Raw genomic sequence first — 16,425 nt, 5'->3', positions numbered from 1 at the left:
GACCAAATCGGCGAGACCAAATTGTCTTGTTCCGAGGTCTTGTTATTGGCCAACCGAACACAAAACGATACTGTTAGAAAATCTAGTCTCGAGACCAAATCGGCGAGACCAAATTGTCCTGTTCCGAGGTCTTGTGATTGGCCAACCGAACACAAAACGATACTGTTAGAAAATTTGGAATTCATCTTTCACGCACGCTTTTTTGGAACAGACGAGGCCATCGATGTCTCTTCAGAGGCACTAATTTTGGATGTTATAATTGATGGGTTGTGACTATCAGGGCTGAGAGCTGTAGCGGCTTCAAGCATTTTATCAAACATGGCTTCAGTTCCAAGTTGTGAAAGCGTGTTCATCGTTATTTCGATTAAGTTTAATCCGAATTTTAAAGGTGTTTATTTGCAGGTGGAAAAATTTCTGCTTATATTAAGGAATAAAAAAGTGCATAAAACACCTATAAGGAAAACTAGCTGTTACCCGCGGCGGCGCTCGCGTGTAATATGAACTTCCATCTAAATGATATAAAGAATGGGTAGATTTTACTCATGACTAATACTTTTGTAGCACCCTAGGAGCGAAGGCACTCGGTGTTGCCCGGCAGCCCGTCGGGACATTTTTTATTACTTTCCACGCGGACACTATTCCATAAAGAAGGGTTTTTAAGTTTTTGGCCGCCATTTAAAAAGATGGCAACAAATTGAACCCAAAAGACCTTTCAGCCCGTCTATATTTTAAAGGAAACCAGTGTACTAAATATTTGCGAAATCGGTTGAAACGCGCGGCCTTTGTTGCATAGAGAAGATTTTTTACATTTCTTGTCGCCATTTTTTAAGATGGGGGCGGATTGGAAAAATATTTCTTAGTACGCACCTACTGTAGTGGGATTTTGGCCGAGGGGTTGCTCAAGAGTGGGAGAGCTTAGAATACTCTAAAATTCCCCGACTGAAAAAGGAACTTTAAAGTCAATTTTATTCCTTTTAATAAAATTGTAGGGTTATTCGAAATAACGTCGATTAGCAATCATTCGGTGGAATAATAAACTGATTTAATATAAAAAACTTAATACTTTAATTGCGAAATACAAAAGAAAAAAAACAAACTTATACACGGCGAAAGCGAAAATAGAATCTTACCGTCCCGAGACGGGGTAGAGGGAGAGAGGTCGGCCAGTGCCTTCCTCGTACAGGTGAATTTTTTGTACTACTAAAGTTTTCTCATCCATCGAAGTTTTCTCTCTTCGATGAGAAAAATTTGTCATTTTTGGGGGCTCTTGCCCATTGGGTCGAAGGGGTCACGTGCAGTACGGAAGCCGCTTAGCAACTCCATATAAGGAGCGATTTTTCTCTCCAGCGAGGTTGTGACGTCTTAAAGGTTGCATTCCGTAAACATGACTCACGAGAAAGTGAAAGGGACTCTGGGCAAGAGAAACCCAAAAATGACTATTGACGATAAACTTTTAAAGGGTTAGTGTTTTTAAAGGGTTAGTGAAATGAACATTGGTAATTAAATTTTGTACACGGTTATACACACAAATAGTTTTAAACACAAGTTGGGAAAACCAAAATATTACCTCTCCGAGGAGGACTACTTACAAACTTACTTACCCAGATATGGAAATGTTTCTTTTTTTAAGAACAAATACTAAAGTTAAAATTTATTTAAATATTAAAGCAGTATACAAAGCATAGCAAATATACTGTAAATCAGACGACATTTTACATCCAATAAGGATATACTTGTACACATTAAAATCATCCGATGGGGGAAAAACGGGAAATGAAGAGCTAAACCTTTGGAGGGATATTACCTTTACGTTTTTGTAAAGGCCGAATTTTCTACTCCTCAACTGTATACCCTCTATGTTCAAAGCCATATTCACAACAGGGTTGCCATGTAAACACTATCCTCTCGTTTCACCTCAACGATTTTCTTAGTTTGTCAACATGACTGTTAACGTTACATAACACCAAAGCTTATTTGTGGCTACACACACTGGAAGTAAATGCGCACCATAAATAGCATGAAAACACGAAGCTATAATCCGATTACGATCAGACCTTTCACTGGTCTGGGCTGCGTCCAGCAGAGCTCCCCAAAATGACAGCGGATTTTGGAAAACGGTTACCGGTGAGATCTGTCGTCATAGCTTTTTTCCGGTCATCGGTGTTTTAAAAATGACGCTAGCGCAATAAAGCGTGCAAGGTACCAAGGCTTAACAAAAATTGTAAGATAACATATTTAAAGAGATTGATAACAACGTCTTTTATAATTAAAATTAGAAAGTAACATGTCTCTTAAAATTCTCGCGTCATCAAATGGTTTCACGCCAATTAAATAGCTATAGTCCCATCAGAATCAGCAAGAGCTATTTGTATTAATTCCTCCATGTTTTTTCGCCAAGCTGAGAACTACGCGTTTTACGTCACGTTTTCCCAAAACCCGACTATTTTCTTTGAAGACCGTGCTGGCTCAGCGCTGAGCACCGTGACGTCAAATTTAAAAGCAAAATCCCGTCCTGTACGACACTGCTAACAGCGCTGAGCTCTGCTGAACGCGGCCCAGATATCCACCATGATTATAAAATCTAGGCCTAATTATTTAACAGTGTATTTAACTTTCGGTTCACTCTGAACCGTTAATGTCTCTGCATTACAGAAACGAAAACCAAACCCAAGCGTTTACTTTTTGGTTCACTAGGCCTATTGACAAATAAAAGTACATTTGACCAATATCGTTGCGTTCGTTTTGAAATCACTATAGAAAGGATTATGCTATAAACAGATGTAGTATAGCTTAAGTAATATATAAACATCCATTTCAAATAACAATATTAAAAAACATTCTTGGAATATCAAAATGAAACAGAGCTTTAAAGCTACAAAAGTACTAAATGCATCGTAATTACGAAAACGATTTCCACATATTCACTTTATATTATGAAAAAGTGAATATTAAGGTTCTGTAGGATTTCTTAACACATCAAAACAAAGCGAACTGCTAACTCGGCGCACTAGTGTGACAACGGACGGACACACACAGACAAAAACATAGACTGCTTTTTAACTCTTTCCGTTTTAATTTTGAGTTTAGAAACAAGATTATCTTAAATATTAAAATAAATATAATTAATATTAAATATTTTCTTCGTTAGTTGTTCGCCTTATTGAGCGTTACATCGCGTTTATAAAGAACAATTAGACATTCTTGAGAGACTTGACTAATATTGGCGTTTGAAATGAAGCATACGCCGGTTGCATTACCTTACTCAAATAGGTAGTATATAAGGGTGTCGAACTACAGCTAATAGCAAGAACAACCGCAATTGCGAAAACCTTTGGTGGCGATCCCACCTTAGGGAGGCTAGACGTTTCTCGTAACCCTAGCTGATCGCCGCGAATGTCTTAAACCCAACGATGACGATGGAGTAGAAGCCAGGTGTACAGACTTGTGTCCAAGTGGAATGGACGAAGACCAGAAGATGGTGGTGATTAGAAGCCAGTATGTACAGACTGGTGTCCGTGTGGGATGGACGAAGACCAAAAGATGGTGGTGATTAGAAGCCAGTATGTACAGACTGGTGTCCATGTGGAATGGACGAAGACCAAAAGATGGTGGTGATTAGAAGCCAGTAAGTACAGATTGGTCTCCATGCGGGATGGACGAAGACCAAAAGATGGTGGTGATTAGAAGCCAGTAAGTACAGATTGGTCTCCGTGTGGGATGGACAAAAACCAGAAGATGGTGGTGTGAGAACTCAAGTAGAGGAGCCATTTCCGTGACTGTGAAAGCAGTTCGGAAATGGCGAACACGTTTGCTCCGATTTGGAAACTGCGAACGCGGTCACGTGGGTGTAACAACAGACACACAGACAGACACACCCCCACCCACACACACACACACACAGACATGCCTGTCGATTTTAGAACCTCTCCGTGACATACGTCACTCGGAGAGGTAATAACCCTTTTTTTCAATCAAATTTAGCCTTATTAATATAATAGAACATCCACCAAGTGGTAATTAAGTGAAGTAATTAAAATTTAATTACTAAAACTAAGGTTAGTTAGTAATTTTGGTAACAAACTTACCTCAGCGCCCTCAGATGTATCTTTCACTGGACGTTTACGTATCTCAGACATGATTGCGCTGTAGATTGTTAAGAATTAAACACGCGTTTAATTATCATAAAATAACAACAAATATTTACACAAAAATAACAACCGGTCACCGGAAGCCTATCTTAACCAAGGCTTACAAACGTCCTTAAGAAGAAACCGAATTATAAACAAACAGAAAGGGAAAATTTCCTTAGCTTCTACCTCGGTCCTCAGCCAGCCTTCGCCGCAGCGAAACGTCTTACCATTTCAATGGTGATCGTGAATTTGCAGCTCGACCGTTGCCTCTTTTAATTAAGGCCTGTGCACAGTGCACTGTGCTATTTTAACAATTATAATAATTCTATCTTAAAAATAGGAGCTAGTTCTCCTCATACATATAAAATGGCGCTACGCGGCAGCACTTAGCAATCGCCTACCGAAGAGTGCGATTTTTCAATAAAATTTTTAGTCTAAAATGACGTTAAATAAGTTTTGAAACATGTCATTCATTTTTTAATAGAAAATAAGCGAATCTAAATAAGGCCAACTTAGCCAAGGCTTATGAAATTTAAATTTCGGCGAAATAATTAAGGATTTTTGCCAGTCCTAATTTCATACATAGAGGTTTGCAAATTTTTTGGCAGTTCTAATTTACTACCAATAATTTTTGGAAAATTTTAACGATATTCAAATTAAGCTTATAACTTTGAGTGATTTAATTATTTAATCGAGCAAAACGAACATTTTCTAATGAATATATCCCCTTAGATAGATACTGCACGCGTTATCTCTGATTGAAATCACATAAACTTCTTTCTTTCCACGGAGCTGTATTGTAGAAGGAGTAGAGACTCGTAGCTTCCCCTCTATTTAAAAAAGCTAGACAAATTTGTCCATAAAAAGGGGGTATGAATTTTGACCCTCCCTCCAAACCTAGGCGAGCCAATGTAAACAATAAAGATGGCCGCGAGCTACGAACGTTCAGGAGGGTTAAGCCTCGGTCTTTTGTGTTTCGACTTCCGAGTGACGGGACGGGAGTTTCTCAACGGTTTGCAAATCTTATTTAAATTTTTATTTTTACTATTATTTCTATTTATATTAACTATAATATGGAAAATATTCAAAGAATTAGGCCGGGAAAGAAGAAAACGACGCCTTCTTTAAAACACGTGACGTCAGAGATTGTTTATATTGGCTCGGTATGCGCGAAAATTGTGCGCGGAGCGCTTATCTTTAAATTTTTTATCATTATTTTCAGAAAATTTAACGGAATACTTTTTGGCTTCATTATTTATTAATACGCTCAAAAAATACTGTCGATATAGCATTAGCGCTTGACAAAAATATACATAGCTATTTAAACGCAATACCGGTATTCATTATCCGTGGATTTTTCTTTTTCACGTACAATTATAATTAAAATTTAAGGATAGACTTAAAATATTTAATTTTAATCGCGTATAAAATAATGTTGATTATATTATAATACAGTTGAAAGAGTAAATTTTTTTTAAAGTAAAAGAAATTAACTTTTCCAAAAATTAAAAAGTGATTTTAATTTTGAAGAAAGAAAATAATAACGATCGAGGGTATAAAAATTAAAATTAAATTATTAAAATTAATCATAATTTTTTTTTAAACTTAAGCTTAGAGAGAGGAAAAAAAAGAGAGAAAAAATCCACTTACTCCTCTTTAAAAGGTAACTTATGATTATTTTAAATTTCTTTTAAAAACATAAGGGACGAGTCTTTTGGGGACTCTTTTCTTATATTGAGAGAAAGCTCTCCCGTATCTTTCTTCCATATGTTTCTCCACTTCAAAAGTTTTCAAAGCGTAAATCAATATTGCCGATGCAAATGGATCATAGGGAACTCCAGCGGCAAACTCTGTTAATAAAATTTACCAAAAGAAAGATTAAATGTAAGCATGGGCGAATACCACTTTTTTACTATCGAGACAAATATCGAATACCCGAAAATTTTCTTATCGAATACCGAGACGAATAATGATTTTTTAATCGAATATCGAATAGTTAGGCTTGACGAAAATATAGTCTTATCGAATACCCGTCAAATATTAGGCCTACTATTCGCGAATATTAAGCCTACTATTCGCGAATACTTGTCGAATATCAAGGCCTACTATATGCGAAGCACTAAAGGAGGTTGTTAGTAACAATTTTTTACAAAATATTTATTCGGAAATGAAAATGACTATGCTTTTAGTGAAAGTATACTTTTAGGGGTTAATATTTCACATTTTGTACACATCTTGGTACCTAAAATAGCGGAGTTAGGCCTTGGCCCTTTGCGAAGGAAATTGGTTCTCGAATATTTATCGAATAGTAAAGTCGGTATTCGATATTCGTTCGAATAGTAAAAATGGGTTCAAACGAATACCGAGACACGGTTGGTTATTCGTCTCTATATTCGATCGAATTATTCGTTTTAGACGAGTATTCGCCCACCCTTAATTAAATGATTTAAATCATATCCAAAACAATCTGAAAAGACTTAAATAAATAAAAAAATCCATTAACTACCACAGGGTAATGACCAAGAAAGAAAGAGCAAAATATCTCCGAGGTAATTAGGGTGACGAACTAAACCCCAGAGTCCCGAACAAACCAAGTCCCCTTTATTAGATGAAATCGTTTCTATATCTGTTTAAAATTAAATCAATTCGTATTAAAATATCGACTAATTTAATTAAAAAATTAATTCCTCCTAAGGATTGTTTACTTTGGTTTTCTTGAGCGTGCGGGTTCTTCATAACCGAATATTTGACGGTGTTTGATTTTCGAGAGATATAGAATCCAATAAGCTCTTTGGAAACACCTCAGTCTCGCAGAATCGAGCAAAACTTACGATAAAGAACGACAATTCCAGCAAGACAGTAATAAGGCATTTCCGTTTTACGGTCGACGAGATACAAGACTGGTAAAGTGGCGGTGAAGGGAATCAAGGCGATAATTTGAAAAACATTGTAAAAACCAACTCCGTCGTATAACATGGCAGGCGTGGCCAAAATTTGTTCCTTAAAATAATTAAAACGCGTTGTTAATTAACAAAAAGAATGAATGAATTAAATGAACTTGGTACATACTTCACGCCAAATTAGGTCGACAATGTACGTGGCACCAGTCATGGCCAAAGTGCAGTGAATGGTATGGTTTACCGCGTACACTTAATTTGTACAGAAAATTTACAACTATCAAGGCCTAAATTTAATTAAATAATTTTTAAACTGGACGATTTATTAATTAGGAAGATAATTTTAAATTTACCCACGCTATAAGACCCAATTCTAAATAGCAAAAATTTCAAATCCAGATTCATTCCAATACGCGGGTTCAATTGACGACCAACAACAAAATTGTGATAGAAATATTCTGACAAAAAACATTTTTTGATTAGTTTTAAGCCATTTAATTAATAGATTAATTATAATTACTCGTATCTCCGGATGGATTGACATCGTGAGGTGGCGCGTAAAACGATTTAACGTAAAGAGCCACGGATAAGATTACGCGAAAAACAATATCGGCGCTTGCCAAATGCAACAAATGAGCTCGGATAAACTCGGTCGGAAGTTTGTCGAAATATATGGCAACGGGAATCAAAGACAGCGTAATGATCAAGGCAATTAGATCTAAAAATTTGAAAGAAAAAAAAGTTTAATTATAATGAAGTAATTAAAAATAATTATAATAAAGAAGCGAAGAAACGGACAATTTTTACGGTAAGTTAAGATTCCTCTTAGGTACTTTTGAAGCCTGAACAAAGCCTTCGCCGATGGGGCCAATTGGAAGGATTTGAAGTAAACTTTGAAGCGAAACAAATCCAAAAAAACGCGGCCGTTGGGATGGGGGTGATATAAAATCTCCAGTTTTTAGAAATCACGATTAAACTAAAGTAAACCGAATTTAAAACCCGGCGAAAAAAACTAATATTTATAGTTTAATGTCCCCTGCTCGCTCCCTCAGAAGAGTCAGAAGGTCCGTTCAGCCGTAAGACTGTCTTCGGTAGTTGATGATTCTGAATTCTCACTGTCTTGAACTAAATTCATAAACATCGTTTTGAGTCCTTCTTCTAATGGGTACTCGCTACTTTTGAAATTTGACATATATCGCCTACGAAACATTTTTGCTGCATTTTCTTGACTTCTAAGACTCACGCCCAATTCTATTGCGATTGCTCGAAAATGAACAATTTTATGAATCTCATCCAGGGGTACTTGTTCATTTATGAACCGTTCGAACAAGAACCTTGCTATTATCGTATTACTTATTTTTTTATGTTCGGCTTCGAAAACCATTCCGATCAACAGTCGCGCCCAAGTTATCAATGTTAGATATGAAACAATACTCTCGGCCTTCTTCAATGAATTCTTTAAGTAAACCGGATTGGTTAAAAGCTTCGTAGAAATATCCGTGACCAGGAGGGTACCAACTAAAAAATAAGCGTAACAAAGCTTCAACAGTCGCGACATTAAATTGAATATTTAATATAATTACGATTCGTTATCTTCAGAGCTGACAGAATTGGCAATGGGTGTCAAACTTTCTCTGTTAATCCTTGGAAACCTAAATAAATATACGATTAAGTTGATGGCTGTGATAAAATAGACCTTGTAGACTTTGACCAGAATAGGCTAGATAAGATAAAGGGAGTAGTCAAGATGACGTCATCAGATAGCTAACATGGTTAGTCCATTTTGATTAATCATTCAGTTCGTTTTGCTCGCCCGGTCCATGGCCAACTTAGATTACCGGTGGTAGAAGGCCTGCCAACTTCACCCGAGCCCCATGTTAAAAAACGACTAGCAAAAGCGCCCCTAGTTCCGACTTTCGCCGCAACCCAGTTTTCCTCCTAATGCTTTTTCTATGGAAAAAAAACTCGGAAGTGGACTCGGTTTAAGAGCATTTTTAATATATTTACCGATATTTGTCGTGGCCGAATTTTAAATGAGAAGTCAAGTAAGTTTTAATTTATATTTTGAGACCAATTTCATAATTTTCCGTCTGCTATTTGACGAGTAATCAACATTCAAAGTTGGGGTTGTTTGAAAGGCGGAGAAATTAAATTTCTCGGAAAACCTAAGCCTTCGTCCAACTGGCGCCACTAAATTTTAATGTAAACTTCCTTCAAGACCGAGGCTTAACTCTAAACGGCGAGCAGCTTGCGTCGTGACGCGCGTGATCGAGTGGGCTATGACATGGGGCTCGGGTGAAGTTGGCAGGCCTTCTACCACCGGAAATCTAAGTTGGCCATGCCCGGTCTCTTCACTTAGCTCATCCCATACGACAGTATTAATACTATTATGTAATCTATTAATAGTTGATTGATGAGATAGTCGCGTTATTGTTTTACTAATATAAACTAAATAAATACTAATTTTATTTATGAATAACGTGCATGATTAATTGTCGATTCAGAACGGTCTTAAACACAACATGGTAGCAGAGCGTGGTTCTGTAAAGACATAAGTGAAGTTAATGAACTCTCGTAATCTACCGCGGACACGGGACGGTGACTGTATAAGATGGCGGATGTTGGTGCATACAAGTTCGGGCAAGTTACAAAATTACACTCCGGGAATTATCGGCAATGGCGGTATGAAATTGAAATGACATTAAGATTAAACGGACTATGGAAGATTATAGACGGGACTGAAAGCCCGGTAGAAGTGGCATCACACGCGGTGAGAGAACGTTATGAACAAAGAGTCGAACAGACTTTCGCGACTATAGCATTAAGCCTTAGCGAAGAGGTACAAAGTATTATAGACGGTATAACGGATCCTGTGGAAGCGTGGGCAGCGATATTGCGGCGGTTTGAACCCAAGTCGCGTTTAAGAATCGGAGTATTAAGAAGCGAATTATACACCGCGACGTATAATACGCAAGAAACCATGTCATCATTTTTAGACGGGCTGTATAGCCTACGTAAACAGTTGGCAAACGCGGGGGAGGTGATAGCTGATAACGATTTGGCTTACATAATGATAGGATCATTACTTGATAAATATGGCCGACGCGTTATCTCAACAAATTTATCATTCAACTGATCAAAACTTCAAGCCCAACATCATTAAAGAGAAGTTGTTAGCAGAGTACGATAGACAATTGGAAAAGGAGAAGCAATCGGAGACGAGTGCAGCTTTTCATACCCGGTCAGGAGCACAAGGACATAAACCTTCGTCAAGCGCTAGACCACAACAATTCCTCGGTACATGTTACAACTGTGGACGAAAAGGTCATAAAGCATTAGAATGCAGATCTAAGAAGTTGAGGAATCCACCGAAACCAAATACGAAAAGGCAAGAAAAGGATAATATGAATGCTTGCATAGCATCCGCCTGCTATACCTCAACGGCATCAAATGATTGGGTGCTTGACTCCGCGGCATCGCATCATTTTTGCAATAACCGGAGTTGGTTTCATACTTATACAAAGGGAGAATCAGATGTAACGCTTGGAGAAGGAAAGTCGAAAGCGCTGGGAAAAGGTGACATTATAATCCAAATGCACAATGGTGAAGAAGATACGTTCCTAAAATTAAAGGGAGTCATTTATACACCGATAATGAGCAAAAATTTGTTATCGGTACGACTCATGGTCCTGGATAAAGCAGGATTCAAAAGCGTAGTAGAGCAACAGAAATTTAATGCGTACTTTCCAAGTGGAACAAAAATCTTCAAAGCCCATCTGAAGAACATCTTTTACGTCGTGGAGGCACAAGTTCTTGATGAGGAACCGGATCAAGAAGCAGAAGCTCATGTCAGCATATCGAATACAGAAAAATGGCACAGCCGTCTTGGTCACGTAAATGGGACAGATTTGCAATTTATGGAGCAAAATCAGATGTTGCAAGGTTTGGACAAGATAAACTTACCATTACCAACATGTGATTCCTGTAAAGTCAGTAAGAGTACGGCACAGAGCCATAAAGGAGTTTCACGATAAAGAGTAAGGAGATCCCGGAATTGGTACACTCAGATGTATGGGGACCAGCACCAGTAAAAGCCATGGACGGATCAAGATACTACGTATCCTTCGTTGATGATTTCAGCAGATACTGCTTTATATATACGATGACAAGGAAAGACGAAGTCTTCGATCGCTTAAAGTCTTATAAAGCCCTGGTGGAAAAACAGACGGGAAAGAAGTTGAAGAAAATACGAACCGATAATGGATTAGAGTAGTGTTCTAAAAGGTTTGAAGAATTCTGCGACAGAGACGGCATCAAGATAGTACGGACGAATACATATTCGCCGGCCATGAACGGAGTCGCAGAAAGGATTAATAGGACGTTGATTGAAATGGTACGAATATATCTAGAAGAATCACGTTTACCATTGTCATTATGGGCCGAATTGTTACGCACAGCAACCTACATAAAGAACCGGCTGAAGCACTCAAAAATGGGTAACACTGTACCACTGTTCCAATGGAAATCCGGAACGGTACTAAACCTAGTGCCAGACACTTACGAAGAATAGGTTGTTTAGCCTACGTCCATATCCCCAAACCGCTAAGAAGAAGTAAACTACACAACAGAGCGAGGAAAGGAATCTTAGTCGGATATGCCGTGCAAACGAGGGGCTATCGTATATGGTATCCAGGAGACAAACGTGTCGTAGAGTCCAAACACGTGGAATTTGATGAAAACTCAATGGGAATGATGGCTCTGACCGACATGAAAGACCCAAGAGACCAGTATGGCCAACCTATAACAGGGTTCGCACGAAATTTTTACATTCAAAATCCCTGACTTTTCCAGGTTATCCCTGACCAAATTTTCGCAATATCCCTGACCATTTTAAGGTATTTACCAGAGCCCAATTTTCACACCTGGCTCATATTTAGCATTACTTGAAGCATGGCTTGATATACCAAACAAAACCCCTGACATATCCCTAACTTTTTAGGAAAAACTTTTAAATCCCTGACTTTTTCCCCTATTTTCCATATCCCTGACTTATCCAGGTTATCCAGGTTCCGTACGAACCCTGTATAAGGCTGAGACGTCAGAGTTGACTAATGATAATCAGGAACATATCGAAGAGGGACCAATTATTAATACTGAAGCAGCTGAACAAGAGCAAGAGGAACTCAATCTTCCGCCAGAACAGAAGGAACCTACCGCGAAGATCACAAAAGGGACGATTATAATACCCGAGAATCCTCCTCTACCAAAGGGCTGGTGCAAGGACATAAGCATACGACAAGAAGGAAAATCAGCTAGGAAACTTGATATTTATTTTCGAAACCCTGACGGAAAATGGCTAAGATCCACCAAAGAAGTAAAAGAGTATATGAAGCGAAAGGGCCTAGACCATGACATGTCCCTGTTTGATTTTTCGACTAAGAAGATAAAGGCCAAGATTAGAACTACGGCAAATAAGCAAGAAGAATCTGAAGGATCGCAAGAACCAGAAAGATCGCAAGAACCAAAAAAACAGGACAAGACGAAGAAGACGAATTCTATGAAGCTCATTGCACAGAAGTCAGAATTCCAAAGAATTATGAAGAAGCTGTAAATGCACCCGAGGCGGAGTTGTTGAAAGCTGCCATGGACGATGAAATTAACACATTAATCGATCGCAAGGTTATGACTACTGTTCCCAGACCCCAGGGAAAGAAAATTACCGGATGCCGATGGGTATTTGTTACGAAAGAAGATAAGGACGGGAATGTCATTCGTTATAAAGCACGACTTGTGGCTCGTGGATTCAACCAAATACAAGGGATCGATTATAACGATACATTCGCACCAGTAGTCAACTTCTCGATTATTCGTTTATTAATGGCCATATTCATTGTAACATATGGATGGAAAAATTGCCATCATGACGTAAAAAACGCTTATTTGTACGGGAATCTGGACAAGGAGGTCTACATGGATTTAATACCGGTTTATGAAAACGTCGCTGATCATTCCAAATTTTGTTTAAAATTAACGAAGTCGTTGTATGGACTACCACAAAGTGCGAAACAGTGGTTTGACGAACTAGACAGGACATTTCTTAAACTCGGATACAACAAATTGACGGGGACGAATTGCGTATACCATAAATACAAAAAGACTCTAATCATGGTTTACGTGGATGATTTGATCATCATGGCTAAAGATACCGCCACTATGAAACTAATCCACGGAGAACTAATGAAAATCTACGAATTGGACCACAACTTGGACCTTTGAAGACAATATTGGGAGTGGAAATCGAAGAATATCAAGATGGAATCAAATTACATCAAACTACTTATATCGAAAACAAAGCAAAAAAGTTCAAGATAACGGTTGAAAGCCCGGTTAGTCTACCAATAGCGCCCAGCGTCAATTTAACTAAGCAAGATTGTCCAGAAACCGAAGAAGAACAAGAAAAAATGAAAATATATCCGTATCAAGCCCTAATAGGAACGTTGCTCTTCTTGGCCCAGAGAACTCGTCCAGATATTCTCTACGCAGTCATAACGTTGTCTCAATTTAATTCCAATCCTGGACTTCCACACTGGCATAGATTAAAACAGTTGGCAAGATACGTTGTGACTACGATAGATTATGGACTACACTATCATAAAGAATATGTATCAAGATTACAATTCTATTCCGACAGCGACAGCGACTGGGCTGCAGACAAGGACACTAGAAGATCAACCTGTGGATATATATGTTACTACGGTTCATCACCAGTATCATGGCGAGCCTTCAAGCAGAAGTCCGTCACCTTGTCTACAATGGAAAGTGAATACGTCGCGTTGTACGAGAGAATTAAAGAACTATTGTGGTTTAATAATATATTGAAAGATTTAAATGAAATATTTAAAATTAACTTATGTAAACCATATGTATTTTGTGATAATCAATCGGCTATATATTATGCAAAAAATTCAATCGAGAATCATAGATCTAGACATATTGATATAAAATATCATTTTATACGAGAGCATATAGTTCAAGAGTTATTTGAGTTAAAATATGTTAATACAAAAGCAAATGTAGCTGATATATTCACAAAAGCTTTGCATAAGATAAACTTTAAGAAATGTATAGTGTTACTAAAAATGTTAGAAAATTTATGAATGTATAACGTAGCTTTAACAATTCTGTCAAAGAGGGGGAGCTTGTGATAAAATAGACCTTGTAGACTTTGACCAGAATAGGCTAGATAAGATAAAGGGAGTAGTCAAGATGACGTCATCAGATAGCTAACATGGTTAGTCCATTTTGATTAATCATTCAGTTCGTTTTGCTCGCCCGGTCTCTTCACTTAGCTCACCCCATACGACAGTATTAATATTAATATTATTATGTAATCTATTAATAGTTGATTGATGAGATAGTCGTGTTATTGTTTTACTAATATAAACTAAATAAATACTAATTTTATTTATGAATAACGTGCATGATTAATTGTCGATACGAAACACACAGTCTAGTCGATTTTTGCATGTTAATATTAGCACGTTCCCACCCCAACCCTCATCGACCCCAGCCAGAGCCCAGAAACACCCCGCCGGGGATAAATTTTAATAGACTAATGGCACCCCATGTTATTTTCCCATAGAGCTTAATACAGTCGAAGGCATGTAAACAAAAATTATTTCCATTATTTTAAAATTATCTTACGTTAATCCAGCTTGCCTCCAGTAAGTCATGGTGATATTATATTTTTGAAAATAGACGGGAAATTCGTCTAAATTGGATGACCTTTACGTTCCGCAGCAACCCGGCTTCCACAAAGCAGAGAAAACGAAAAGCACTCAATGGACGGTTTATACTAGCGTTTTCCTTTGGGTCCTCGCGGAGCGCTCCCAAGGAGCAATAAACATGGTAGTAGTAGTTTCCAGCTTCGTTAAAGACTGTTTTTGAAGAATAGGATCTCCTAGTTTTATTCCTCCATGGGAGCGCTCCGCGAGGACACAAAGGAAAACGCTATTAGTTACTAGTTAGTAAATTATAGTAATCCCTGAAATTGGCCATATGTCTAATCAGCGCCACTAGCGGATGGTCTGAAAACTACTCCCATATAGTCTGGGTATATTTAAGCGGGTTTGCAGAATTTCCGTCAGATGGCGCGGCGTTCGAGCCACCTGGCGCAAATTCTGCAAACCCTCTTAAATATACCTAGTCTCTATGGGAGTAGTTCTCAGACCATCCGCTAGTGGCGCTGATTAGACATATGGCCAATTAGAAATGCCCTTCAAATCTGGCAGTCCACCAGTCCGAAACTAGCTTTTCGACAAGTATACCCTTTTTTGGGTAATCTGAAATCTTTATTTATGCTTGATTTATTTATAAAATATGATGTATAATTTTATAAATGTCATTTGATTCCTACAATCGTGCAAATATTTTTAAAACACAACCGTCGAGCGCGTGATCGAGTGGGTGCTGTCTACGTTAATCTTGAAGGAGAGAGAGGAATGGGGTGGAAACCTCCATAGTCCATATGGTCCATACCATGAATCTATATAACTATGAATATACAGCTGCATTACGCTGTCTAACCTCTCGATAAGGTTTGGGCGGGGCTTAGCGAAAGGAGGCGTCAGTCACGTGTCTGCTAGTGTTAGGAGCGGGAGAAGAGAGGGGGAGTCCGGGGGGAGTGTAAATTCGAAACGTTACTTCCTCTTGTCTTGTCATTGGCTACGCAAAACGCATCAAATCTAGGAGGGTAACATCCAAACCAAATCGACATGATAGAAGGGGCATATGATAGATCTGTATATTCGTAGTTATATAGATTCATGTCCATACCTATAGCATTGCCTCTACGGGTACGGAACCGTAGTCCTCCCAGCATCCTCAGCGGTTAGGTAGGGTCGTACCGGACGAAATTGTAAAGGACGCTCCCTCTATCTTAAAAATAGAAGCTAGTTCTCCTCATACATATAAAATTGCGCTACGCGGCAGCACTTAGCAATCGCCTACCGAAGGGTAGGGGCGTGCGCGAGGTACACTGGGAGAGATTCGGTGCCGCAAGTCGCCCTACATCATTTCCAATCCATCTCACCTCCCTTATCCCTGCTGTGAAAAGCCGCCATTGAGTTCGAGAAAATTACTTTTAGAGTGGCCTTTGCGTTAACCTGCCTATTGGGGTACGTGGGACACTTTTGAAAACATCGGGACGGACGGACAACAACCAAGTTTATCACGCCATGGTGTCGCCATCTCAAAGCCTAAATAAGGAATGTATAAAAACATGTATTCTAGAAATCAGTCAAATTTCTCGCCTTTTCTTTTAGTTCCCTTGGTTGCACCGGGATGGCGCCACAAGCGCGTGATATCGGGTCCATGTATCTCTATGATCGGGACTTATA

The 16,425-nt window shown here is 38.5% G+C and overlaps 1 protein-coding gene and 1 pseudogene across 1 annotated transcript; one reads left to right on the top strand and one right to left on the bottom strand.

Moving 5' to 3' along the window:
* Window positions 1-5,804: 5,804 nt before the first annotated feature.
* On the bottom strand, window positions 5,805-9,657 carry LOC149640738 (delta(14)-sterol reductase LBR-like). The gene is made up of 9 exons (XM_089850704.1): window positions 9,611-9,657; window positions 8,611-8,679; window positions 8,409-8,545; window positions 7,548-7,745; window positions 7,200-7,279; window positions 6,962-7,130; window positions 6,836-6,919; window positions 6,637-6,756; window positions 5,805-5,980 (listed from the first exon to the last, which is right to left on the bottom strand). The coding sequence occupies exons 1-9, from the start codon at window positions 9,655-9,657 to the stop codon at window positions 5,805-5,807; spliced, it is 1,080 nt and encodes a 359-aa protein (XP_089706830.1).
* Window positions 9,658-13,339: 3,682 nt separating this feature from the next.
* Window positions 13,340-14,802, top strand: LOC149640737 (uncharacterized; annotated as a pseudogene).
* The last annotated feature ends 1,623 nt before the right edge of the window (window positions 14,803-16,425 follow it).

The sequence above is a fragment of the Phalangium opilio genome, unplaced genomic scaffold, assembly GCF_054372755.1.
Source record: "Phalangium opilio isolate 3A_F unplaced genomic scaffold, DU_Popi_V2 ptg000093l_1, whole genome shotgun sequence".
NCBI lineage: Eukaryota > Metazoa > Arthropoda > Arachnida > Opiliones > Phalangiidae > Phalangium > Phalangium opilio.
Note: the sequence above shows the minus strand (reverse complement) of the source record. Positions and strands in the feature narration are given on the sequence as shown.

Excerpts from the sequence above, each read along its gene's own strand:
- LOC149640738 (XM_089850704.1), bottom strand. The coding sequence starts at position 9,657 with ATGCACCAACATCCGCCATCTTATACAGTCACCGTCCCGTGTCCGCG. Across the intron at positions 8,680-9,610 it reads GTCACCGTCCCGTGTCCGCG|GTTTCCAAGGATTAACAGAG; the intron begins GTAGATTACGAG and ends ATATTTATTTAG. Across the intron at positions 7,131-7,199 it reads TCGACCTAATTTGGCGTGAA|GAACAAATTTTGGCCACGCC; the intron begins GTATGTACCAAG and ends AATTATTTTAAG.